We start from the raw sequence: 27,240 nt of genomic DNA, 5'->3' as shown, positions 1-27,240 counted from the left end.
AGACTTGAATAGAAGGGAGATCCGATAGAGGTACTCAAGGTGCCCTTCGCCACACACCATCAGGTGGCTTGCGGAGTAAGGATGTACATGTAGATGTAAATGTAGATGTCGCCGCAGCCGTCAATTACCTGAGTGAGGGGCGAAACCGGATGGGCTACTTGTCTGTGAACTGTGTAAACTTCGTCGGGTGTGTGATCGCATTTTTAATGTTTGTGTATCGTATTTTCTGAGACGGTAATTAGGGCCAACACAGAATTTGCTTAAACGAGCGTGAGAAACCGCCTCAAAACCAAACTCAGGTTGATCGAAGTACCATCCACAACTGATAATCTGCCACGCTGTTTCGATCTAGGTCTGGCTCGCCTTCCTATCTCGAAGGCCAGCGCACTGCACGTTACGCTATACAAGCAGTTGTCGACCTTATGTAATAATTGAAAAAGTCAAATGTTGAAGAGTTCATATAGCTGTTGGTCACTAACTGCAGAGGGAACACATGAAAAAGATATGCTGCAAAAATGGGACAAGTAAAATCCATATCTTGTGGAATACCAAAGCCAGATAAAGGAAAAAGATCCATATGTTCAGTTTATTTGTATAGGTTACTGTTATCTATATATCGGAACATGGGTTTTTACGTAAATTTACAATCAAGAATAAGCAATGTAAACAACTTTCTTTGGGGTGGGGGAAGAGGGTTGAGAGCGATGCTGCTGGGCGACTTTAGGAGATAAAATTACGAAGACGAGAATTAAGGGAACAACGGGAATGTAAAGAAAACTTTATTTCGTATTGCAGAAGACAAGCATTTATCATGCTACGGTCACGTAAGGAGTTTAACCAAAGAGAAGTTGCCAGAATCGTTTGGAAGTATTTTCCTGCAAACAGACAGAAACGAAGCAGACCAAACCATGGTTGCAAGGAAGTCTTTATGGCAATAAATTTCTGGAAGGCGAGCGGTAAAATAAAAATGTTATGTCGCTTTCGGGTGTGACATTGTAAAGCAAAATCGCTCATTCGTTACGCTCTCAAAGTAGACGGAAGACAGAAAGTGTAGTCCTTGAGTTGTATGTAAGCATATTATGAACCGTGTTACCGAGTATTTATATGGTAAGTAGATTCTGCCTTCCAGGACACCCGGAAAATAATCAGTCATGTACAGTGTTGCCGGTTGGTAACGAAAATACTGTATTACTAAGTGTATTAACAAAGGTAAGGATGACTGAAAGTGTTTAATGTTCTCAATAAGCATAAACATTTTCTTTTCAATAGGGTCACCAGCACTACCAAGTTGTTCACTAACAGTGTAAAATTTCGGAGCCCCTCAGGCACTTTAAATATCTAAGTGTAATCGGTGCAATAGGAAATGGAATGAACAAGCACATCATGTCTGGGAAGGCGAATGTAACATATACATTTGTTATGAGGATTATGTTTAGGTGCAGTGAAAACTTAGGCAAATCACCTGCAAGATACTGAGCAACACTCCAACATTTGGGATCCTTATAACGAATGTGTCATCATGGAGGAATACAGAGATACGCTGCTAGAATCGTGATGGATCGTACGAAAGAGTTAAAGAGATAAAAAGGAAACTAAAGTGCAAATCGTTGGAAGGAAGTCGATGTTGTTCTTGCAAAACCTATTGGGTAAATGTGGAGTACCAATATTTGATATAAATGACGCAATAATGCTACTGCGTCGTACACTATCTGATTGAAAGCGTCCTAAAACCATTATGTAATGCGAAATTGACCACCAGATGTCGGACGAGGCAGTGTGGCAGGAGGCGGGGAATACTGTGTTGTCAGTAGGGGGGGGGGGGGGGGGGCAGGAACAACAGAATGGGTCGGTCAGCAGAGCTCAGTGACGTCGAACGTGGGTTAATCATCGGATGTCGTTTGTCAGACACAACCTTTGTGAAGCTGCCCAAATAGACAGATGGTGATGTGATTGTGAAGTGGAAACGCGAAGGAACAACAGCTAAGGACAGAGCAGACAAACCGCATGTAGTGACGCACGGGGATCATTGAGCATGGCGGAGAGTGGTTGTAATGACTCGCCTAAAATCAACGGAAGCAATCATTCTTGAGTTTCAAACATGTTCCCAGTAATCCATCTAGTACAGTGATTGTGCGTAGGGACATGAAAAGAGTGGGGACAATGGTCGACCAGATCCTCATAAACCACACATTTTTGTAACCAATAATAAGTGACGCCTGAGGTGGCGTAAAGAGCGACGCCACTGGACACTGGATGACTGGAAACTTTTGATTTTAAGTGACGAAGTACGTTATAGCCTGTGGCAGTCCTATGGAAGAGTCTGGGTCTGGCCTGTGCCTGGAGAACATTACCTCTATCTCGAGCAGTGCCAAGAATGAAAACAAGAGTACTCTGATTCTGTATTACTTTTCATATGTAATGCCTGTTTCAGCAATTCTTTAGCAATCTTGTCAAACACCAAGCTACTCTTAAGTAGGCCTGTCAGGTCTAATTTTATTTTACTCAGATTGTTAATTCAATTTCAGTTTTTATATGGATACTGTTTTTCGCGTTTAGTGATAATGTTTTTCCTGCTTCGCTTCGTTCATATGTACGAGTATTTCCGGGTTCGATTCCCGGCAGGGGACTGGGTTTTGTGTGTCCATCATCATTTTCATCATCATTGACTCGCAAGTCGCCGATGTGGCGTCACCTAAAAAGGACTTGCAATACGGCGGCCGAACTCCCCCGAAAGGGGCCTCCCGGCCAACAATGCCATACGATCATTTCCATTTCCATTGTTCAACATTTACTGTTTGTTGGTTCATCAGTCTAATGAGTAACATTTTTCCGATATTATTTACAAATATTGTAACTTCTTTGTCGACAATAGTCCAAGTCTGATGATGCTCTTGTAGGCTGAAAACCGGTTAACTGAATACATTATTCCTGTACAACATACACAGTGTTCTGCTTTTTCTTTATTATTATGCCTGTCTGCTAAGAAGCGACGGAAGAAACAGTTAATAGTAGAATTAAGTTGCATGGTGAGGCATAAGGTCTTTTCCCTCGCTACATGCGACAATGTAACAGGGCAAAGAGTGTTTACTATTGTCGGAATATTATTATGATACAGGGAATTCAGCAGCCGTGTAACTGTGATGGCTAGTATTACTGCTAAAATCAGTTTCATGCGGGATCAGCATATATCAGCATATATCAACAACAGAAACACACACTCGCTCATGATTTGAGAATGCTTGTACAGTGAAACCGCTGATTGAGTATGCAAAGCGAATTATATAGAGCGTCTAAGAACGAAACTTATGAAACTTCCTGGCAGATTCGAAATCGGGACCTTTGCCTTTCGCGGGCAAGTGCTCTACCATCTGAGCTACCGAAGCACGACTCACGCCCGGTACTCACATCTTTACTTCTGCCAGTATCCGTCTCCTACCTTCCAAACTTTACAGAAGCTCTCCTGCGAACCTAGCAGAACTAGCACTCCTGAAAGAAAGGATACTGCGGAGACATGGCTTAGCCACAGCCTGGGGGATGTTTCCAGAACGAAACTTATAATTTCCGTGATGTTACAGACGGATAGGGAACGAAGCTGGTTTGCCTTGTTTGAGAAACCATCGCAGCACACGTCTAGAATGGCTATCAATAATCCATTGAAAAGTCTTAAGAGAGAGTAATAAACGCTCATGTTAAACATTGTATTTATGTCCATTTAAATACAAGAGTAGTCACTATGTTGATTGGGCAAATCTGAATTTTGTTATAAGATGAATCTGTGCCCTTCTACAACTGAGAACCATAAGCAGACTGGAGCATAAGTGGGTTACAAAAGTAACTGAATACATCTTAATAGACTGAAATACATTAAACATATCACGAGCGAAAACATTTCCTTTTGAAGCGTTATTGCAGCATATATACAACCCAGTACGACTCCGATGCTGGTATGTAATCACCGACATGTAGGCAATGAGATAGTTTGGCCTTCAAACGTTGATCTCCTCTTACAGTATCGAAAAGTCTACGGGAGCTCGTGAAGGTGACGGTGGGATAATTGACCTGTGTCATACATTGTCTTTACCAGGATAGTCTGAAAAGTTTACGGATTCGGCAAACATTCGCTTCACAAGTTAGTCCTCGTGGTTGTCCTGTGATTCGCGCGTAACCGTGTACTTACGAGAATCAAGACTCAATTTAACCTCATGCTGAGAAATGTCCTGTAACCCTTCAAAGAAAATAACCTTGTACTTCCAGATAGTTCTGAAACATCTATTTATTTAAGATACTCTTATAACCACATTTTGTAGACTGTTTATAGCAGAATAAAGGGCCCATATTAGTGAGTAGATAGGTAGTCTCGAAATTACGATCATTTCCGGATATGAAATGTGTTTCGCATAACATTTTAATACTAATCATTGTTTTGAATGCAGTCACTTTTACTTTTCAATGTATCACTAAGATTCGTATCTACCGTTGCTAGCCGCGTTCTTGATTTTTTAAGACTGATTTGATGCATCTCTCCATGCTGGTTTATCATTTGCAAACATTCCACTTGAACCTGTTTGTTGTAGTCAAACGTTGGTCACCGTCTAGAAGTTTCACCCTCAAACTTCCCTCCACAAACTCACTCTTCCTTGATGCTTCAGGATGTGCTCTGTCAACAGAGCCCTTCTTTTAAATAAGTTGTTCTATTAATTTCTTTTCTTCTCGATTCGATTTTGTACTTCTTCATTATACTAAATGGTTCAAATGGCTCTAAGCACTATCGGACTTAACATCTGAGGTCATCAGTCCCCCCGACTTAGAACTACTTAAACCTAACTAACCTAAGGACATCATACACACCCATGCCCGAGGCAGTATTCGAACCTGCGACCGTAGCAGCAGCTCGGTTCCGGACTGAAGTGCCTAGAACCGCTCGGCCACAACGGCCGGCTTCATTATACTCTTGAGCATTCAACGCACGACGAATATGGGCTCTCAGCCAAAAATGTTCCTCCAAAATTTAGTGTGCTGCGTTGCCCTAGCTCCAGAATTATGATTTTATGACCAGTGACTACCGAAAAGTGCGCCGCAACCGACTAGACAATACTCACAAGCAGTTACTCCACAGGGAAATGAGGCAGCTGGAATTTTACTTCGCGCAAAGCTCTTGGAATGTACGGTGCTGTAGTATTATACAGCTCCTAATTAAAATTATCTTTAGATGTGAAATATTTTTCGACTATAGCAAACGAGACAAGGATTCTTAAACGAATGCTGTAAATATGAGAAGATGCTCTGGTAAACAGTATCTCGTTAAGAATTTTCGGTATGTACTGCCACAGTTCACATGTTTGAGTTGTATCTTCAAGTTAATTTCGATTTTCATAAACATACATCAGGTAAACGTGTTGCCGAAGGTACTGAAATAAATGGTCTGGGGGGCAATGTAACGTGGTAAACAACTACTGCCACCTGTTTCTGCTGACCTCACTCGTTATCACCAAGGAACAAATAGGATCATCCAGAAACGCGCTCCAAGGTCACTGCGATATTTCAGTAAACGAGACCTGTTTTGGGATTTTCATAGAGAAGAAAATAGCTCTCTGGCCTTGCAGTTTTATTGCAAGACAAATATGAACTGCCACGTTGTCCGAGCAAAGTCTTCGCAGTGATACCTTCGTCACGGAATTGAGGCACTTTTGCAGATTCACGCAGCTAAATTTTCTGTGTTGTGGTTTCGCTTATCTCACGACAACGCCGCTAACTCGTGCTGACTCTGTGGCGCTTACTCAGCGGTTATATATGTTACACTTCATGCAGACAGGGTACACTCGTATGCCCAGGAGAGGAAATATGAGGGAGGAGGGCAGCGGACGAGCAAAGCGGTTAGAGGCGGCTCGAACAAACATAAGAAAATGGTAGTGGGTTTATTTTACAAGTATAGCCATGTGAAACGTACAATTTGGTCGGAAACAGTAATTTCGGCGTTAATATATAAACAGATGGTTACAGTAATTGCAGACACAACTGCACATTACAAATAATAGAGGCCATGTCTGTTTCGCTTCCACTGGCAGCGTCAGTTCGTTCACTGTCACCTTCGCTTGCGGAATCAGTATTGCTTCCATAAATATAACTATCCCTATTCGAATCTATACCAATTCGCACATTTATCATCATCTCCAGTGCTTCGTCCAGTAAAAGGTCCCTTGAAACATACTGCTCTTCAATTTACTTAAGGAGCTCGCAGCTTCTTTCCAGTCTTGTTATGGAAGCAGTTTGTTCATCTGTAAGCTTTAATAACGTGTCCATTCTGAATGTCTCACTGCGTTCAGAAACGCCGTAGTTGACTCTTGCCCATATCAGCTCTGTAGTATTCAATTCTGGGTGCCATGTGGGTAGTCGTAACAGCGTGCGCTCATTTATGTCTATTTTATAAGTGATGTTGCCTGGTTTGTTCATTTTCATCAATGAATACAAATGGGATCCCTTTCCTGTTAACCATGACGACATGGTAAGGGGCGTTGTCTATAATGAAGATAGTATTGGATATTAGATTAGGTATATAAACCTCTCTCTCAGGCACTTCTCATAATTTAGGAAATCCACGAAATTTTGGTAATCCCCTGTTTTCTGGCCAGATTTAAACCATACGTAGGCCTTCGGTACAAAACCGTCGTCCCCGCCAGCATGTAGGACGATAATTCTGCTTCCTTTCGAAACAGGTTTCAGCAGACCCTGTAGTGAACTGTTACTCCATCCGTACGAAGCTGTGTGAGAAGTGAGAACGTAAATCGGAGCTTACGGGTGCTGTATGCCGAGGTTATCAGCGCAGAAGGTATGTCTCGACCAACAGACAGTTGGGTGACACTCATATCTGCACTGTGGGATACTTTCTAAGTAAGCAATTCGTTTCGCTCTAAGCAATTCGTTTACCCTGATGCTACTTTGTTCCAGGAGAACTTTTTGGCTATCCGCCTCTCTTAAATTGCGAAGAATTTTACGAGGCGTATTTATACCTCCTTAAAAATTTATTAAACTCTGTAAATTTTAATGAATTTCCTTCTTAGTGAATCTTCTTTTATCTGTAATGTAGAAATTATTCATCCCGTGGTGAACGACTTGCTCATTAAAATTGTCTAAACTGGCCTTTCGAGATCTTCTGGGTTTTTTCTTATGAGATGTTGAAAATGTCGAGGATTCACCTGCATGGACTCTTTTCAGTTCTCTCTTGATTTGCTGAACGGAAGTAAAGGACACATCAGTTGCTTTGGCCACTCGTTTCAATGTGGAGCACCTAACACAGCTTCTTTCTCTATAAAGTGACAGACATTTGCAACTACATCACGTGTTTGTCTAAAAAGAAATTTGCCCTTTAACTTGTTTCATTTGGTGGTATCTTCAACTTCGAGTGGGTCTGTAGTAGTGGAGCGCTCCGCTCTGCCTAACAGGAAGGCAACATGTCCGACAATGGTGATCGACTGTACGGAGGCTACTGTGCATCGTGTTTACATCTATTTGCATGAACCGTACCTCGTGTTTATTTTACTACGAAGCTTTTGTTCTTTCTCAAAACATGTCCGAATCCTTCTTGTCTACATTCACTAATTTTGGCTTCTACAGAACAGATGTCTAGTCGTTTTCTGGTACTCCCATTTTTGTACGGCATCTGTTAGGTCAGCAATTGATTGCACGTAGGAATAATATGTAATTTCACCTAATTTTGTTTTTATTCTTATATTTTCCGAATCAGTCCTTCGGATGACCATTCTTTTCTGATTTCTTCACACGTTTCCTGTAGGAGATTCGTGTTAGCTTCCTGTACTTCATATTTATTTCATTCCTAAGTGAGATATTTGTTTATTCCTGTCTTTCCCTGAAAATTTTTGTACTAGTATTCTTTCGACGAGCAGATGACGTATTTCTTCTGTTACCTAGACTTCTTCAACTTATTCACAGTTACATTCCTCGTACATGTGTTAACCTGTGTCCAACGTCTGTGATTGCCTGATATCATTCGTGTCTCCATCCATGCCTTTTGCAAGTATATGTGTCATTATTAAAACTGTGATGGTCACCAACAAAAAACAGATTTGGCCTGCTCTGATAAGATAACTAACTTGTTCAGATATTACTACGTTTAAGATATTTGACTTGTAGGCCTGTAGCATGTTGTTCTCAATGGAGAGACGTCTACAGACGTTAAAGTAACCTCTGGCGTGCCCCAGGGGAGTTTCATGGGACCATTGCTTTTCACAATATATATAAATGACCTGGTAGATAGTGTCGGAAGTTCCATGCGGCTTTTCTCGGATGATGCTGTAGTATACAGAGAAGTTGCAGCATTAGAAAGTTGCAGCGAAATGCAGGAAGATCTGCAGCGGATAGGCACTTGGTGCAGGGAGTGGCAACTGACCCTTAACATAGACAAATGTAATGTATTGCGAATACATAGAAATAGGGATCCTTTATTGTATGATTATATTATAGCGGAACAGACACTGGTAGCAGTTACTTCTGTAAAATATCTGAGAGTATGCGTACGGAACGATTTGAAATGGAATGATCATATAAAATTAATTGTTGATAAGGCGGGTGCCAGGTTGAGATTCATTGGGAGAGTCCTTAGAAAATGTAGTCCATCAACAAAGGAGGTGGCTTACAAAACACTCGTTCGACCTATACTTGAGTATTGCTCATCAGTGTGGGATCCGTACCAGGTCGAGTTGACAGAGGAGACAAATGGTTCAAATGGGTCTGAGCACTATGGGACTTAACATCTGAGGTCATCAGTCCCCTAGAACTTAGAACGACTTAAACCTAACTAACCTAAGGAAATCACACACATCCATGCCCGAGGTAGGATTCGAACCTGCGACCGTAGCAGTCGCGCGGTTCCGGACTGCAGCGCCTAGAACCGCGTGGCCACCGAGGTCGGCCAGAGGAGACAGAGAAGATCCAAAGAAGAGCGGTGCGTTTCGTCACAGGGTTATTTGGTAAGCGTGATAGCGTTACGGAGATGTTTAGCAAACTCAAGTGGCAGACTCTGCAAGAGAGGCGCTCTGCATCGCGGTGTAGCTTGCTGTCCAGGTTTCGAGAGGGTGCGTTTCTGGATGAGGTATCGAATATATTGCTTCCCCCTACTTATACCTCCCGAGGAGATCACGAATGTAAAATTAGAGAGATTCGAGGGCACACGGAGGCTTTCCGGCAGTCGTTCTTCCCGCGAACCATATGCGACTGGAACAGGAAAGAGAGGTAATGACAGTGGCAAGTAAAGTGCCCTCCATCACACACCGTTGGGTGGCTTGCGGAGTATAAATGCAGATGTAGATGTAGATGTATTACCAATGAATCTGGTTTCCTACGGCTTATTTCATACCCTGTATCGTTGTTATTGTCTGCATCCACTCCTGTGGGAGACGCTCGCATGCTTCGTTGTCCATGATAGTATTGCTGCTTGTTTGATTTTCTGTCATTTGCTGCGCCGGGGACGTTAATGCTTTAGAGGGCCCTTGTGTAAGATTTCCCGATCATGCGTTACTCCTGTGTGATGAATTATTCTAGTTGTTTTTGCTTTTTTCTCGCTTTTTTGGTTGAACATCGTGACAGGGGATGAAACATGGGTTCATTACTTCGAACCGGAAACAAAACGGCAATCCATGGAGTGGCGCCAGACCACCTGTCCTCCGAAGAAAACGATCAAAGCCGCACTCTCGACAGGTAAAGTCATGACGACGATCTTCTGGAAGTGTGAAGAGGTTATTCTATTTGATGTCCTCTCTGATGGTGCAACGACCAATTCTGAAGTGTGCTGTGCTACCCTCAGCAAAATGAAGAAAAGGCTTCAGCTTATTCGCCACCACAAAAATGCAAACGGAAAGCAAGGCCTCACACAGGTCTGCGCACCCGAGAGGAGCTCACAGATCTTCACAGGACTGTTCTTCCTCGTCCACCCTACAGAACGGATCTCGCACTTTCTGACTTCCATCTGTTTCGCCGAATGCAGGATGCTCTCCATGGGGAGAAGTACGTGGATGATCGGGAGGTTATTGATGCAGTAAGACGTTCGCTCCAACAGTACCAGTAAGGTGGTACAAAGCGGGCATACAGACCCTCCCAGTAAGATGGCGTAAGGTCATCACATTGAACTGAGATTATGTTGAAAAACAGAAGTTTGTAGGCAAAAGAGTAGCGAATAATATTGTGTATTGGAATCCTGAAGCAAACAACTTGCTTTCAGAGAAAAGTATCGCATTAATTATTGAAGGCGCCTCGTACATTGTTAGAAGGTGTCTAATGAAGATATCTAAAATTCACTTATATTATTAGATTTTACTCGAGACATTTGAGTCTCATCTTTATCTATGATAATGATGGAAGCTGAAAAAATGAATTAAAATGTGTTCTACCTTCAGGACTTGACCCCAAGACTTCTGGTTTACCATACAGGTATGCTAGCCATTACACCCTAACATAAGCTTCAATTCACATCTTCAGCTTATTTCCCCCTTCTGAAGATGTGATTTGAGGTTTGTATTGGGATAGGGGGGGGGGGGGGAGGGCATCGAACTAGAAGTTCAGCTATGTTACCTATTACGCTGTGGTGGTGTAATGGCTAGCATACCTTCATGGTAAACAAGAACACCCGGTTTGAAGTCCTAGGGATGGCACAAAATTTGATTCATTTCTTCAGCTTCCATCATTATCGTAAATTTCACTTGTTTATGAGGCCATAGGGGAAATGTCACTTTGAACGGCGATCATTCCCTGCCTCCGACAAATGTGTTTCTGGCAAAATCTTCTTGAGACGGCTGTCTAAATGTATTCAGTGGGACACTGTTTCCCTGCTTCAGTTTTTCAACACTAATGATGAATCTGTAGGCGTATTAATGAATGCGTTGATGAATGCATATTAAGTTCGCGAAAGCTTCCAAGAATTACTTTCGAAAGACGCTGCTATGTCATCGAAACGCATCTTGAAGAATCGTTGGTTGCAATACTTAAGCTTCGCACTTGGTATGCAGTTTGTGTCTTATAATTTAAAGCCTCAAAGTTTCAAAGCGTAGTTGCTCCGCTACGAGGAAGGCTTTTCCGCTTTGAGAAGTGTGATTAACGCTTTAGTGACATGTTCACTTCAAAAAAGTTTATCAAAGAGAAGAGCGTCGAAATCGCCTACAGCAGAGTAGGACTAAGAGTTGATGGCTGATGCATTGTTTTGAAATTTGACCAGTAGTCAACCCTAGGATTAAGTTTGCCGTAAATCCAAATCTGAATTGCAAAAATGTTTTCTGTACGCCGTGATCGCTATTCCACGTTATAGATCCCCTTCAGCACTCCAGTTTAGCTGGTTCTCAATGAGGACGAAGGAAACGGCATTCCGTTTCCGCTAGGATACCGTCCAGTAATGTGTAACACAAGATAATGGTAGATGACCCCTTTAGTTTACAAATATAGAGTTACGTTAAAAGAGAACCAAAATTCAGCTAATTTCAGATAAGGACCACCATCCTCTTTTTCAAAGGAATCATGCCAATATTTACCTTCAGCTATTTAGAGAGATAACAGAGAAATTAAATAAGGGTGACAGAATGATGATGTGAGCCCTAATAATCCAGAATGCAAATTCCGAGTCTTCATCACTACCGTACCCCGTGCCGTAAATCGTCAGTGACATTATCTACGTCCTTCAACATATAAGTGAAATATACACTGCAACTATTTTCATTTTCTCAAATGGCTCAAATGGCTCAAATGGCTCTAAGTACTATGGGACCTAACATCTGAGGTCATCAGTCCCCTACACTTAGAACTAATTAAACCTAACCTAAGGACATCACACACATCCATGCCCGAGGCAGGATTCGAACCTGCTACCGTAGCAGCAACGCGGTTCCGGACTGAAGTGCGTAGAACCGCTCGGCCACAGCGGCCGGCTCATATTCTCAATTTCGGTGAACTGTACGGTATATGGGTAGCTCCATTGACTACTAGTCAGGACATCTTGAGTCCCTGTTTTCGAATTCAGCTATTCCTTAAATTTTGAATAAAAATAATCAGCAATCGTGACCCTCGTTCTACAAATGGCCTCATCAAAAAGGGCGGAGGAGTGGACATAGTTTCAGTTGCCCTTGAGGGGGAACTAGCTCTGAAAGGCGGAAGAATCAGCAATAAACTGCACGAGCATGCAGAAGGCAACAGAAATTCCTGAATTAAAGAGAAATAAAGTGTGTCCGTACGCGGAATGTGTATCCAAACACATGGTATGTTACTGAAATAGTGCCATTCTGACTTCTTCACTGGCGAAAGACTCCGAATTGATACCCTGTTCTGATCTCAGGGAAGAGACTCACAAGGGGAAGTAGCCACGAGAAAAAGATTGAATAACCAACGAAAGGGTAACATTCTGTTAGTCAGACTGTGGAATGTCAAAGTTTGAATGTGGTATAATAACTACAAAATGTGAAAAGGGAAATGTAAAGGTTCAATATGTATTCAGTAAGGGGGCGCTAAAATTAAATGGAAAGAATATAAAGATTTCTGTTCCAATGAACAGTAGCAAAAATTATATAAAGGGAGTAGATTTAGTCGTGAATAGGAAGGTAGGACAGAGAGTGTCTAACTGTGAACAGTTCTGTGACAGAGTTGTTCTCATCAAGTTCAACAGCAAATCAACGTCCACAGTAATACTTTCAGGCAAAGTGCCGGTGTCATAAGCAGAATATGAACATACAGAGAAAGTAAGTGATGATATTGAGCGGGCATTTCAGTATATAAAGAGAGATGAAAATTTAGTAATCGTGGGAAATTGTAATGAGATAGTAGATGTAGGAAGGATAGACGCAGAACAGGGGATTGGTAGTAGAAAAGACAGAGAAGAAAGCCTAATCGAGTTCTGCAAGAAATATGAATTAGCAAGAGCGAATAAATTGTTCAAAACTCACAAGAAGGGAAAGTACACTTTGAATCAGCCCGAGGACACGAGAAGATATCCGGTTGTATTACGTCATGCTCAGGCAGAGATTCTGAAATCAGATATTGCATTGTAAGGCGTTCTGAGGAGCAGATACAGACTCAGATCACAATTTAGTAATGATGAAGAATAGGCTAAGTTAAGAGAATCGTCCGTAAAAATCAATGTGGAACGAATTGTGATAAACCGAGAAATGATGAGGAAAGTTTGAAGGTCTCTAAGATTGTAGAAGATTCTATAACGGATACCATGGTACATAAGCCAGTTGAAGATGAATAGACATGCATAACAAGGTCAATCACAGAAGTAGGACAAACGTAGGTACATGGAAGGTAACTAATAATAATTTCGCGTGGCTTAATTGCCAGATAAGGCGTGACCTTTCAATTTGACGCCTCTTCGACGGCTTGGGTGTCCCTAATCCGAACGCATCTGGCTGTAGCCAGCCTCGTGTTTCATTCTCCTTTTCTTACCTCAGCACACTTAATCCACCGATAAGATAGACCTAATTCATCAATAAATTCCCATGTATATGCAAAAGAGAGGTACTATTCGTAACAGTGGGTGATGATTGTAGAAGATTTCCTTTAAATTCCCCTAATTCAAAAGCGCAACCTGAATTCAACGCCGGCCGGAGTGGCCGAGCGGTTCTAGGCGCTACAGTTTCGAATCCTGCCTCGGGCATGGATGTGTGTGATGTCCTTAGGTTAGTTAGGTTTAAGTAGTTCTAAGTTCTAGGGGACTGATGACATCTGATGTTAAGTCTCATAGTGCTCAGAGCCATTTGAACCTGAAAAAGCATGGCCCTTACAGTTTCTACTAGTCTTTGCCTGCCCTGCCTTGGCAGAGTGCGGTGAGCGTATTTGACAAAATTAGCCACGCACAGGGAAGAATACACTTGCGTGATAAAATGGAAATGCCGTGTGGCTATGGTCTCCCGTCGGGTAGACCGTTCGCCTGGTGCAAGTCTTTCGAGTTGACACCACTTCGGCGACTTGCGTGTCGATGGGGATGAAATGATGGTGATAAGGACAACACACCACCCAGTCCCTGAGCATAGAAAATCTCCGACCCAGCCGGGAATCGAACCCGGGTCGCTAGGCATGACATTCCGTCGTGCTGACCACTCAGCTACCAAGGGCAGTGAACTCGCCCTGTCCTCGCCAGTTGACGAATATTAATACAGAGGTTTCTCCGAACGACAGACCGCCTACGCAAATGGCGTGTTTCGTGCGATAAAAACGCAATATTGTGCAATAACCAGTGGGAGCCAGCACAGGCAAGCCCTCTGTGCAGTGCCGACGGGCCGCTAACACCTTGAGCATAAACATCGAGAAGTCAATGTTATGGAAAGTTTTTGGAGGAACGCCGTTTGATAGGCTGGATCACGGAATCTTTGGGAGCGGCAATGTACCATAGGATGGCATTGCAAGTTGCCTGGAAGAACACGTATCATAGTGTAGCGACCTTTAGGCCATGATTTTACTCTTTGGGGTTCTACTTCTCTTTACTCACAAACCTTCCGATGCAATCTCCACCAATACACCAATTCCGCGATTTTCAGTGATACTGCGTGAAGAGTTTGACAGAGCACTGAAAGACCTGAGTCGAAACAAGGGCCCGGGAGTAGACAACATTCCATTAGAACTACTGATGGCCTTGGGAGAACCAGTCATGACAAAACTCTACCATCTGGTGAGCAAGATGTATGAGACAGGCGAAATACCCACAGACTTCAAGAAGAATATAATAATTCCAATCCCAAAGAAAGCAGGTGTTGACAGATGTGAAAATTACCGAACTATCAGTTTAATAAGTCACAGCTGCAAAATACTGACGCGAATTCTTTACAGACGAATGGAAAATCTGGTAGAAGTGGACCTCGGGGAAGATCAGTTTGGATTCCGTAGAAATGTTGGAACACGTGAGGCAATACTAACCTTACGACTTATCTTAGAAGAAAGATTAAGAAAAGGCAAACCTACGTTTCTAGCATTTGTAGACTTAGAGAAAGCTATTGACAACGTTAACTGGAATACTCTCTTTCAAATTCTGAAGGTGGCAGGGGTAAAATACAGGGAGCGAAAGGCTATTTACAATTTGTACAGAAACCAGATGGCAGTTATAAGAGTCGAGGGGCATGAAAGGGAAGCAGTGGTTGGGAAAGGAGTGAGACAGGGTTGTAGCCTCTCCCCGATGTTATTCAATCTGTATATTGAGCAAGCAGTAAAGGAAACAAAAGAAAAATTCGGAGTAGGTATTAAAATTCATGGAGAAGAAGAAAAAACTTTGAGGTTCGCCGATGACATTGTAATTCTGTCAGAGACAGCAAAGGACTTGGAAGAGCAGTTGAACGGAATGGACAGTGTCTTGAAAGGAGGATATAAGATGAACATCAACAAAAGCAAAACGAGGATAATGGAATGTAGTCAAATTAAATCGGGTGATGCTGAGGGGATTAGATTAGGAAATGAGACACTTAAAGTAGTAAAGGAGTTTTGCTATTTAGGGAGTAAAATAACTAATGATGGTCGAAGTAGAGAGGATATAAAATGTAGACTGGCAATGGCAAGGAAATCGTTTCTGAAGAAGAGAAATTTGTTAACATCGAGTATAGATTTAAGTGTCAGGAAGTCGTTTCTGAAAGTATTTGTATGGAGTGTAGCCATGTATGGAAGTGAAACATGGACGATAACCAGTTTGGACAAGAAGAGAATAGAAGCTTTCGAAATGTGGTGCTACAGAAGAATGCTGAAGATAAGGTGGGTAGATCACGTAACTAATGAGGAGGTATTGAATAGGATTGGGGAGAAGAGAAGTTTGTGGCACAACTTGACTAGAAGAAGGGATCGGTTGGTAGGACATGTTTTGAGGCATCAAGGGATCACAAATTTTGGATTGGAGGGCAGTGTGGAGGGTAAAAATCGTAGAGGGAGACCAAGAGATGAGTACACTAAGCAGATTCAGAAGGATGTAGGTTGTAGTAGGTACTGGGAGATGAAGAAGCTTGCACAGGATAGCGTAGCATGGAGAGCTGCATCAAACCAGTCTCAGGACTGAAGACCACAACAACAACAACACGATTTCTTGTTCGTTTCGTCTATTTTATGAGAACTTTTCGAGTTCTTTCCCTCTGAAGATTCACAATGATATGTATGTCCACTCATTCTTCCGTGATGAGTATTTAATCATTTTTCTGTGCAGTCATTGAATTCATAAAGAATAAATGTACTTAAATTGTAACCCTTGTTTCGTTACAGTGGTTACTCAGTGCACGTCAGTAGTGAAGCAGATTGACTAGGATCAAACACTAGTGGAGCCTTGCAAATCTATCCCAGTTACCCAACAGGGGAAACAAGACCTGCAGTTTAACTTGAAATTTGAACCACGTGTCATTCCTTTAGACTGCTCACATCGTTGAAAGGTGAAGGAAATATTAAAGGCAGCCTGAAAATTTCCATGGTTCGACTTCTGTGCTTCCATGCACGTGTTTTACCACTAGCCCATCAGGCACTACTTGGCAGATAACTGATAAGAAACGGTGGATAACGGAAGATACACTTCAATTGATCAACAAAAGAAGGAGATATAAAAATGTTCAGGGAAAGCCAGAAATGCAGTAATATAAGTCAGTTAGGAATGAAATAACTGGAAATTGCAGAAAAGCAAAGGCGAAATGGCTGCAAGAGAACCACGAACAAATCGAAAAGGAGCTGATCGTCGCAAGGACTGATTCAGCATACAAATCAAAACAGTTTTCGACGACATTAAAACAAATAGCGTAAACATTAAGAGATGAACAGGAAGTTTCACTTTTAAATGCAGAGCCGAGATTAGATAGGAGAAAAGAGTGCATTGAATTCGTCCCAAAAAAATGTGTGTGAAATCTTATGGGACTTAACAGCTGAGGTCATCAGTCCCTAAGCTTACACACTACTTAACCTAAATCATCCTAAGGACAAACACACACACCCATACCCGAGGGAGGTCTCGAACCTCCGCCGGGATCAGCCACACAGGCGGCGTTCCATTCGCGAATGGCGCATGGTAAGAATGATTGTTAGTAAGTGTCTGCATTTGATCTAATTTCTAGAATTTTCTCATCGTGGACATTTCGCGAGATATCTGAGAGAGGAAGTAATACGTTGTCCGACTCTTTACGGAAAGTACTCCCTGAAAATTTGAATAGTAAACTTCTTCGTAATGCAAAACGGCTCCGTTATAGTATCTACTACTGGAGTTTGTTGAGCATTTCTGTAACGCTCTCTCGCTGACTACACGATCTCTATCGCTTCTATCATTCCTTCGTGGTAAGTGTCCCAGATCGATCAACAATACTCAAGAATCGGTCGAACAAGCGCCTTGTAAGCCACTTCTTCCTATGAATCTCAGTGCGGCATCTGCTTTCCTACTATTTGTTTTATGTGGTCGTTCCACTCAAGGCCCCTCTGGATAGTTACTGCTAGATATTTTACAGTATACACCGTTTCCAGCAGTTTCTCATCAATAGTGTAGCTGTACAGTAGTGGATTTCTTTTCCTATGTATGCACAGCATGTTACATTTATCCACGTCCAGCGTCAACTGCCAGAGCTTGTAGGTCATTTCGCAAATCTATTCCGTCTTCTGGCGTTGCTACTTTCTTACAGACAAACGCGCCAGCTGGGAACAGTCTTAAATAGCTTCCGACGCTTTACCGGCCGGAGTGGCCGAGCGGTTATAGGCGCTACAGTCTGGAACCGCGCGACCGCTAAGGTCGCAGGTTCGAATCCTGTCTCGGGCATGGATGTGTGTGATGTCCTTAGGTTAGTTAGGTTTAAGTAGTTCTAAGTTCTAGGGGACTGATGACCTCAGAAGTTAAGTCCCATAGTTCTCAGAGCCATTTGAACGCATTCTGCTAGATCATTTATAAACACTGTAAACGGTTCCCTGGGGTACTCTCGAAACTAATTTTACATCTGTCCTTTTTTTCGGTTAGAGCGACGTGCTGAGTTCTGTGTGAAGCCACTCGTAAATCTAGTCCGACATTCGGTAACCTCGTACTTTTTTTCACTAAACAACAGTGCGAAACAGTGTCAAACCCCTTTCTGCAGTCAAGGAACAAATATACTTGTATGCCGTTCTCTACGGCGCTATGGATCTAATGCGGGAACAGAGCAAGTTGAGTTTCGCAGGATCTCTGTTCGCGAATTCCATGTTAATTTTTATGGAAGAGATTTTCGTTCCCTGGAAACGTCATAACAAATACGCATAAAACATGTTCCATAATTATACAACAGACTGACATCAACGACATAGGCCTATAACAAATGCGAATACAAACCATGAACGTTCCCTGTTCTTGGAGCTTTCACACATACACGCGTCTACAGGAGGGATTAGTTTCACTGAAATATTTATAAACGAAGAAGAAAGATTACCTTTGTCCAGATGAGCTTTCTCTCCATAAACTCATCTTAAAAATCATCATTTATCTTTAATCCTCAATTAGACATCAGGGAGCATCTCAAATAAAATTCATTCTCTGTGCGGCACGTCCGCTAACCAAGCTCCTCAATGTACTATGACACAACACTCTCAAAAACTCTCTCCTCTCTCCTCTCTCTCTCTCTCTCTCTCTCTCTCTCTCTCTCTCTCACACACACACACACACACACTCCAACTTACTCGCTCGCTCGCTGGAGCTCCATTCAATAATACAACATCTGGTAGGTAAAGAATACGTCTCACTTGTGTGTTCAGGTATGCAAAGATGCTTATAATGATGACAAACATACCAAAACACATCGATATTTCTCATGATATATACACATTTCAAACTTTCGCTACCTCAGCCGGTGTAGAAGGAAAAGTACCGAATGGGCACCTCACGGGGTCCCGGCTTCGATTCCCAGCCGGGTTGGGGATTTTCTCTGCCCGGGGACTGGGTGTTTCTGTTGTCCTCATCATTTCATCATCATTCGTGAAAGTGACTAGATTGGACTGTGTAAGGATTAGAAGTTTGTAAGGATGCTGATAACCGCACTGTTGAGCGCCCAACAAACCAAACATCATCATCATCATCATCATCGTATGGACACCAAACTTTATAGGAAAGGTGTTCAGACTGTGTGCTTACGTTGTTCGGAGTGGTTTAGGCGTCGGTACTGATACGGTGACCTAGGGCTGAAACACACCTATCAGTGTGCATTAGAGTTGCAAACAGACAGCCTGGACAAGCTTTATCAAAACAACAGAAATAGTGCCACTGCTCTTTGCGTAATCGGATATGTCGTCTTTGCATTTGGGGCGTGAAGAACATGATTTGGAAATTTAAATTAACTGGCGATCTGTGAACCGCTCCTGCAAGAGGCCGACGGCCAATTTCACCACAAAATTGTTGAAGAAGTTACTGTTGCCATGGCTTGGAATGCTGGACGCAATGCTCGATCTTCAAGCAGCGCACGAGCTGTGTCACGATCGTTGATCGTTACATGCTCCACCCTTTGAAAATTGCTGTGAAAATAAGTAACATGGTATCTCTAGAGCTTTTCAGGGCTGTCGTGGATGCATATGGTCGTCACAATGAGCAAAGTTTGTAAACTGGACCCTAAATACGGTACGCAATTAACAAATCTTATCCTCTCATGTGGAAATTAAAGTGTGTTTCTTTCAATAGTTTATTCGTTATTTTTCTTCCGTTTGTTCTTACAAATGTTACCACAAAGTTTCGTTGTCCTGCGATCGCTCGTTATTCATGGAGACCGTCTCACGTGGCGAATGTTTAATGATAAGCAGCCCGTTCCTCTTAACGTATAGATTATGACAGAGTTTTTCAAGGCTGAATAGCAAGTGCACTGTTTCTGTTCTACTGCTCTTTGTTTATTTCAAACTAGTTTTCGGATTATTGAGCCATTTTCAGGAAATAACTGACTAGCGTCTGGAAGAGACACTAGTTCTTAGATAACCAAACGTTACAAGCAGAGATATAATCCACTTGCATAGAGTGCTGTGCATGAACTTGTTTCTGAACATTGAAATTACCCTTTATTCAATGGCCACTATTAAGCACAATAAATAATTAAACTACACAATATTACGAGTTATATGGTTATAATGCTGAAGTTTGCGAGATCATTTATGTTGTGCAACAAACATCTTTTTTTAACATTGTAAATTATACTTTAGGCAATGTACAATGTTATACAAAATAATTAAAATACACAGTGTTACAGTATTACGGGTTGTATTGTTATGATGCCATAGTTTGTGAGCTCGCGACATTGGTTGAGAACTGTCTAGCTGACCACTAGTAAATTGTACTGTGCAACAAACATGTTTCACATTGTAACATTTTATGCAATGGATAACGCTAAACACAGTACACGGTTGGAATACAGACTATTACAGTATCACAGTTTATGTTTTGAATTTTGTATGGGAGGTTCTAAATGTTCAATTGCAGCTATGCGCATCTCCACTTTTAAGTTTCACATGCTGCAATCAACCAGCCACATACCCTTAGTCCGCCTAAATGGCATAACTCCTACACAAAATTGAAACACATTAGAATTTCCTATTCCTTACTTGCCTTCCCCACAAACTTCAACAATATAAACTGTAACACTGTAATAATGTGTATTTGAACACCGTACTGTGTTTAATATAACCCATTGCATAAAACGTAATTTACAAAGTAAAACATATTTGTTGCACAATATAAGTTACTAGTGCTCAGTTAGACAGCTATCAAGTAGTGTCAAGACCTTACGAACTACGGCATCGTAACAGTATAACCTGTAATACTGTAAGAGTGTGTATTTTTATTATTGAGTATAATGTTGTCCATTGCCTAAAGTATAATTTACAATGTTAAAAAACATGTTCGTTGGACAACATAAATAAAGAGTACTCTGTTTAACAGTACCTCTGTCAATTCCATGTACTAACAAACTTCAGCATTATAACTATTCAACCTGTAATATTGTGTAGATTAATTATTTACCGTCCTTCATATTCTTCGTTGGGTAAAGCGTAATTTCAACGCTAAGAAACAAGTTTGAAGCACAACACTCTAAACAAGTGGATTGTATCTTTGCTTGTAATGTTTGGTTACCAAAGAACTAGTGTCCCTCCCCTACGCTAGTTAGTTGTTCCCTGAAGATGGTCCAATAAGCCGAAAACTAGTTTGAAATGAACAAAAATCAGTAAAACAAAAGCAGTGCACTTGTTATTCAACCTTAAATCTAGAACTGTTATCCCAAGAAGTAATGGAAAAATCTATGAATAACATTATGCCATAATTTTAAGTTTTTCAATTCAGTAACTCCATGACATATTCAAAACTTTTTTTTTTTTTTTTTTTTCGTGGAAGCCGTTAGATAGGCAACCTGCAACCTGATGTGAGGAGGACCATGCACCGGGTTAGCCATTTAGGGATAGAGACATGTTACCCAGAACCTACAGTCAAATCGGTTAAATTGATTAGTAAGCAATATATGTTTCAGAAAGAACGACATTTCATTCCTACTGGAGACGCGAGTGATTGCTTGTTTTGAAAATAATGTATTGACCAGAACAATCATAACAATTTCAGTATAAAATTTTGTGTTTCAGCCGTCACCCGCCATCCTCAGGTCATACAACAGAAACCATGATTCACTTCCACCACAGCACTGGCGGGCGTGAATCATGGCTTCCGTTTTATGATGTGCGGATTGCCACTGACGGCCGAAACCGGTGATTTCCTACTGAAGTTGTTGTCATTGTGCCGATCAGTAAATTATTATCGGGAGAATATGTGTATTTCTGTTTGTAACAAGCCCGGGAGTACGAATAAGTGGGGGGGGGGGGGTTCCTTATACTGACTTCTCGTTTCGTGACTGTGCGCCCTGTCCACACCACGTACCTAGTAATCCCGCGGCGGTCGTACTGTTCTGCTCCACACTGCTGCTTGCTTGCCTGAAATTATTTATCGAAATATGGAAGCGAATAAGGGGAGCCACTCAACGTTACAACACAACACTCTTCGGCGTCTGGTATGAACAACTATATTCTGAGACGATTAAAGGAAAATCGCAGGTTGCCCTGTTTACATTCCAGTTCAGAAGTGTTATCCCAATTAATGGATGATTAACAGTCCAAAAAATATCATTTAGACGAGCGTACACGTAACCGACACGACGCGGGTGATTGTTGATGATGCGGAAGCCGAATGATCGAACGAAAGTTCTTACGCTCGTCACACATACAGATGTCTGGTAATAGTCCTCCTTGTCACTAGTAATGATATAACACTGTTCGTAAAGTTAAGTTCTCACTTGTACGAGCGTGCGCGTAACCGTCGCGGCGCGGCTGATTGTTGATAATGCGGAAACGCGATGATCGAACGCACATCCTCACACTCGCTACAAGACACAGGCACTTGACTGCACTCTTTTATGGTAATTAATAACTACTGATTCACATTTGTTCATTCTGGGAGACCGAACACGGTGCGGATGATCGATGCTATGCGACATGCAACGAGAGGATACATAAATACGTTATTAACGCCACTGCTCATTTTCAATTAGTTCTTGACGCACTTTCCTTTGAACCATTTCCATATGTCATCACTTTACTATAATAGCACTTGTAGCAACACTTCAACCTGAATATTAACAATGCTTCTACATGCAGAGCTACACACTACACAATATAACAGTTTCGTGTCCCGTGCTCGACTCACTACTGACGCAGCTGCCCGCAAAGATACTCCACAACTAAGCCAGCGATATGACAATACGCTTACATGTTGAAAACTGTCATAGGAGCGTGAATGTAGAGTGTGTTTTTGTTTTCTCTTTGTTGCGGAGTGACTAGAAGTGTGTAACGGCTGCTCCGTGTGTGTGTGTGTGTGCAGACACTCTGGTGCCGGCCGCCACGCTGATCGTGGTGACTCTGGTGGACGACACGGCCGTGGTCGTGACCATGCTGGCCATCAGCGGCTTCTGCCTGTCCACCTACTGCGCCGCGCCCTACATGAACATGCAGACGACCTCGCCCAACTACTCTGGTACCATGACCGGCATCGTCAACAGCATCGCCAACCTGACGGGCATCGCAGTCCCTTACGTCGTCGGAGCCTTCACGAATGCCGATGTACGTAACTTAAAAAGTCACTGCTTCCGAGCGATTAGGCTGCCCGCTACAGAGCGGGCATATCTTCCACTGGATATAACGTTAATGGCTTGATGATGCATACGTTAAAAGCAAGCAGTCCTCAGCATCACGTACGGATTTATGAAAGTGACTTGATATCTGTCGCAGTATGTGCTGCCCAACGTTAATTCCACTACCGTTAGTCCTGCGGTTATTGCTGCCAATTACCTGATTTTCACATAATTTCGCCTGAAGGCGAGTGACTGATGTCAGAATGTAAATAAATGTACAAATGGTTCAAATGGCTCTGAGCACTATGGGACTTAACATCTGAGGTCATCAGTCCCCTAGAACTTAGAACTACTTAAACCTAACTAACCTAAGGACATCACACACATACATGCCCGAGGCAGGATTCGAACCTGCGACTGTAGCGGTCGCGCGGTTCCAGACGGAAGCGCCTAGAACCGCTCGGCCACCACGGCCGGCAATAAAAGTATAAGTAATTGTTTTGCATTAATCACTTACCTACTTCATTTCATTGGCAGTTGTAGGTTTGTGTGATCTAAAAGGACCTAGTGATAGCTAAGCCTTGAGCCTCTGAGCTACGCTACAGTAAGTATGAAACTTATACCTCAGAAAACGACTGTGAAGCACAGTCTGACTCACAGTGTTCAATACAAATGGTCACACACACACACACTAACATAATCCAGTTCATCAAAAAAAGGGCTTGAAACAGCTACCATTTAAATACCGAACAATTCATCAAAAAAGTGATCGAGATTTGAATAAGTGTTTTCCTTCTGCTTATAGCGTCCAATAGTGCTAATGACGTTGATCCTCTGTTTTTTGTCATTGACTTTAAACACAAAAGAACACTTAACCCATCAAAATAACCACATAATTCACAAGTATAATTTCCACCTAAGATCACAATAATGTGCAGGCAGCGATCGTTGAAACACCACTCGTCTATCTGTCATGCCTGCATCTGTAACCCGATAGCATGCAAAAAGAAACTACCTATTAGTAATGTTTTGCGCCTGCAGTTCAATGTGTGGCATCTAATACATCAGAATAATCACGGTCCACGAATCGAATTCTGAAGTTACAACAAGATGGCTGTCAAGCAGCCTTCGACAGTATCAGGCATAAGTGCTCAAATTCCTTGTGCTCACATTAAAAGTTTTAAGGCTGCATGATAACGTTGATGGCGATATTTGGTGTAAAACCTCGTGTGGCATTCATAGCTATGGCGTAGCACGAGGTAGCTTCAGCCGACTGTTGGAAAGTATGTTCTTTCTGCGCTCACATTGGCTCCTTCCCTTAAGAATAAGTGAGAAATGTGTCGTATGTGCACATATTTGTGGGCTGTGAATGAGTGTAAGATTATAAGACCAAGAACTAACTGCTCGAATTAAAAAAGGTGTAAGAAAGGGATGCAGTACTGTTGAATCTATACATCGAAGAAGCAATAACAGAAACAAAAGAAACGTTCAAGAGTGAGGTTAAAGTTCAGGGTGGAATATAACGGTAACATTCACTCATAACACTGCCATCCCCCGTGAATGTGTAGAAGATTACAGGATCTGTTGGATGACTTGAAAAGTCTACTGATTACAGAATATGGATTGAAAGTAAACCGACAACAAGAGAAACATAGTGAAATGTACTAGAAAAATGGAATAGCGAGAAACTTAGCATCAGAATTGGTGATCCCGAAATAGACGAAATTAAGGAATTCAGCTACCTTGGAAGCAAAATTATGCGTGACGGGTAAGCAATGCACGCAAGAAAAATAGCCTAGCACAAGTAAAGAGGGCATTCCTGGCCAAGAGTAGTCTACTCATATCAAACATAGGCCATAATTTGAGGAAGAAATTTCTGAGAATGCACGTTTGAAGCGCAGCATTGTATGGTAGCAAACCATGGATGGTGGGAAAACCGTAACAAAAGAGAATCGAAGCTTTTGAGATGTGCTGATGCAGAAGAATGTTAAAACTTAGGTGGACTGATAAGATATAGAATGATGAAGCGAGAAACTTACGGAAAACAGTGAAAAGTAGAAGGGACACGATAATATAATTTGTGTTAAGACATCAGGGAGTAACCTCTATGGTACTAGAAGGAGCTGTAGAGAGTAGAAAGTTTAGAGGCAGACTGATATGTTAATACCTGCAGCAAGTAATTGAGGAGGTAGGTTAGCGCAGGAGAGGAACTCGTGACAGGCCGTATGAAACCAGTCAGATGACAGATGATTCAAGAAAAGGGATTGTAATGGATGTGTGTACAGTGTTGTGTTATCTTTTGTGTCGTATGATGTTGCTAATAAAAGGAAGAGAGTGTAGCTCGGCACATAGCCTACTTGTCTCGAATAGCTTAACGTACCAATCCGAAGGACAGATCGCCACCAACAGTGTCACATGCCCTCTTTTTGTGAGTCAAAAAATGTTGATCAGGAACTTTACGTCATCACTTCTCCCTTCCCTCCAGGCTAAAAATGCCATCCACCACCGCAAGGGAGTTCGTTAAGGACTTTTTTTTTTAATTTCCTTTTGTTCGTTGTATTCGTTCATGGCGGACGTCCCATGGCACCCCTTCAAGTTCATCGTTGCTCCGTTCACTCAGTTTTTTTTATTACACAAGGCTGCTAAACGTCTGACCGAAAACGCTGAGGTACCGTGCCGGCAAAACCTCGGCTATGGAGATGGCAATATTTGGTAATGAGACCGTAGCCTTGAAACTGTAAGTGACAGAATAAATACATAAAGGAGTGAAACGTAGCTGCAGAGGTTTTATTTCTTGAATTATTCTCAACTATGGGTCCTTAAGAACGTTCCCTACAAAGAGGGGAGGACCACGAAGTGTTGCGACATTGTGTGGCAAAATGCTTTCTCTCCTGTCTCCATGCCTGTCTGCACATCGACCATCACATGCTTTGCTACAGAGACATCCTCTCAACGAAAAATAAATTAACATTCTTTTCCGGTACACAGTTAATTCTCTCTGTTACCCATAACAGCAGTAAATATTTCAAACAGACTTTTGGCTCATTTAAAAGTCCCTTGCACTTCACGAGACATAAAATTCATAAGGTACCTGCTGTAGACGTAGCCGTGCAGCATGTCCGACCGCTCTCTAATCATTTCACGTCAGTGCTACTTCCTTCATTTCAGGGCCAGTGATCTATTCATTTTATTTCAAGAAAGGAAAGAGAAAGATTAGGATTTAACGTTCGCTCAACGACGAGGACTACATGATCGGATTGGAGAAGAACGGGGAAGGAAGATGGCCGTGCCCTTTCAATGGAACCATCCCAGCTTTCGTCTCATGAGATTTAATGAAATAATGGAAAACGTAAATACGGATGGCCGGACAAAAATTTGAACCGCCGCCTACCCAAATACGATTGCAGCGTCTTAACAGAGGGACACATAGCTCAGTTCATTTCCTTTTAGTGAATATAATCCACACGGCATAGGCTGCCCGACAGAAATCTGAAGCACTCAGAAGGGGAGGAGGAAACGAAAAGAAACTTCACAGGTTGATAGCACATGTGATGTTACTTCAGTGATTACAAAACTGAGTCAAATTTAGCAGCATGAGTCAGTGCGACGTTGCACACTGTCTGTCCTTTATGCAGGCACTGTTCGTTTGGGAAGGGTATCACAAAATCGTTGCATCTTCCTTGAAGCACGTTGTCCCACAGTTGTTGTAACTGCCTGTCACATCCTGGAAACTAACACTGGAACTGAGTTGACGTCCGAGATGGTTCCGCGCCTGCTTTATCTGAGACAGGTCTGCGGATCTTGCCGGCCACTCGAGTTCCTCAGTATTATGCAGACATTTCATAGACACACATTCCATAAGTGGACCGATACAGTCCTGTTGAAAACAGGAACCACGGTACTGTAGTATGAGAGGTAACACCTGACGACATAGGATGACCTTGACGCACTGCTGTGCCGTCTGAGCTCCCTCAATCGCTACCAGCCATAAAAATTAAATGATCGTATGGCATTGTTGGCCGGGAGGCCCCAAGCGGGGGAGTTCGGCTGCCATGTTGTAAGTCCTTTTTAGTTGACACCACTTTGGCGACTTGCGGGTCAGTGATGATGAAGGACACTCAACACCCAGTCCCCTGCCGGGAATGGA

The 27,240-nt window shown here is 42.3% G+C and overlaps 1 protein-coding gene across 1 annotated transcript in view; it reads left to right on the top strand.

Moving 5' to 3' along the window:
- Positions 1-27,240, top strand: part of LOC126252579 (sialin-like) — a 66,686-nt gene that overhangs the window by 26,284 nt on the left and 13,162 nt on the right. The window contains exon 7 of the mRNA XM_049953480.1: positions 22,844-23,082. Coding sequence (XP_049809437.1) covers positions 22,844-23,082 — 239 coding nt within the window. The remainder of the gene's footprint in view (positions 1-22,843; positions 23,083-27,240) is intronic.

Source organism: Schistocerca nitens, chromosome 4, assembly GCF_023898315.1.
Source record: "Schistocerca nitens isolate TAMUIC-IGC-003100 chromosome 4, iqSchNite1.1, whole genome shotgun sequence".
Classification (NCBI taxonomy): domain Eukaryota; kingdom Metazoa; phylum Arthropoda; class Insecta; order Orthoptera; family Acrididae; genus Schistocerca; species Schistocerca nitens.
Note: the sequence above shows the minus strand (reverse complement) of the source record. Positions and strands in the feature narration are given on the sequence as shown.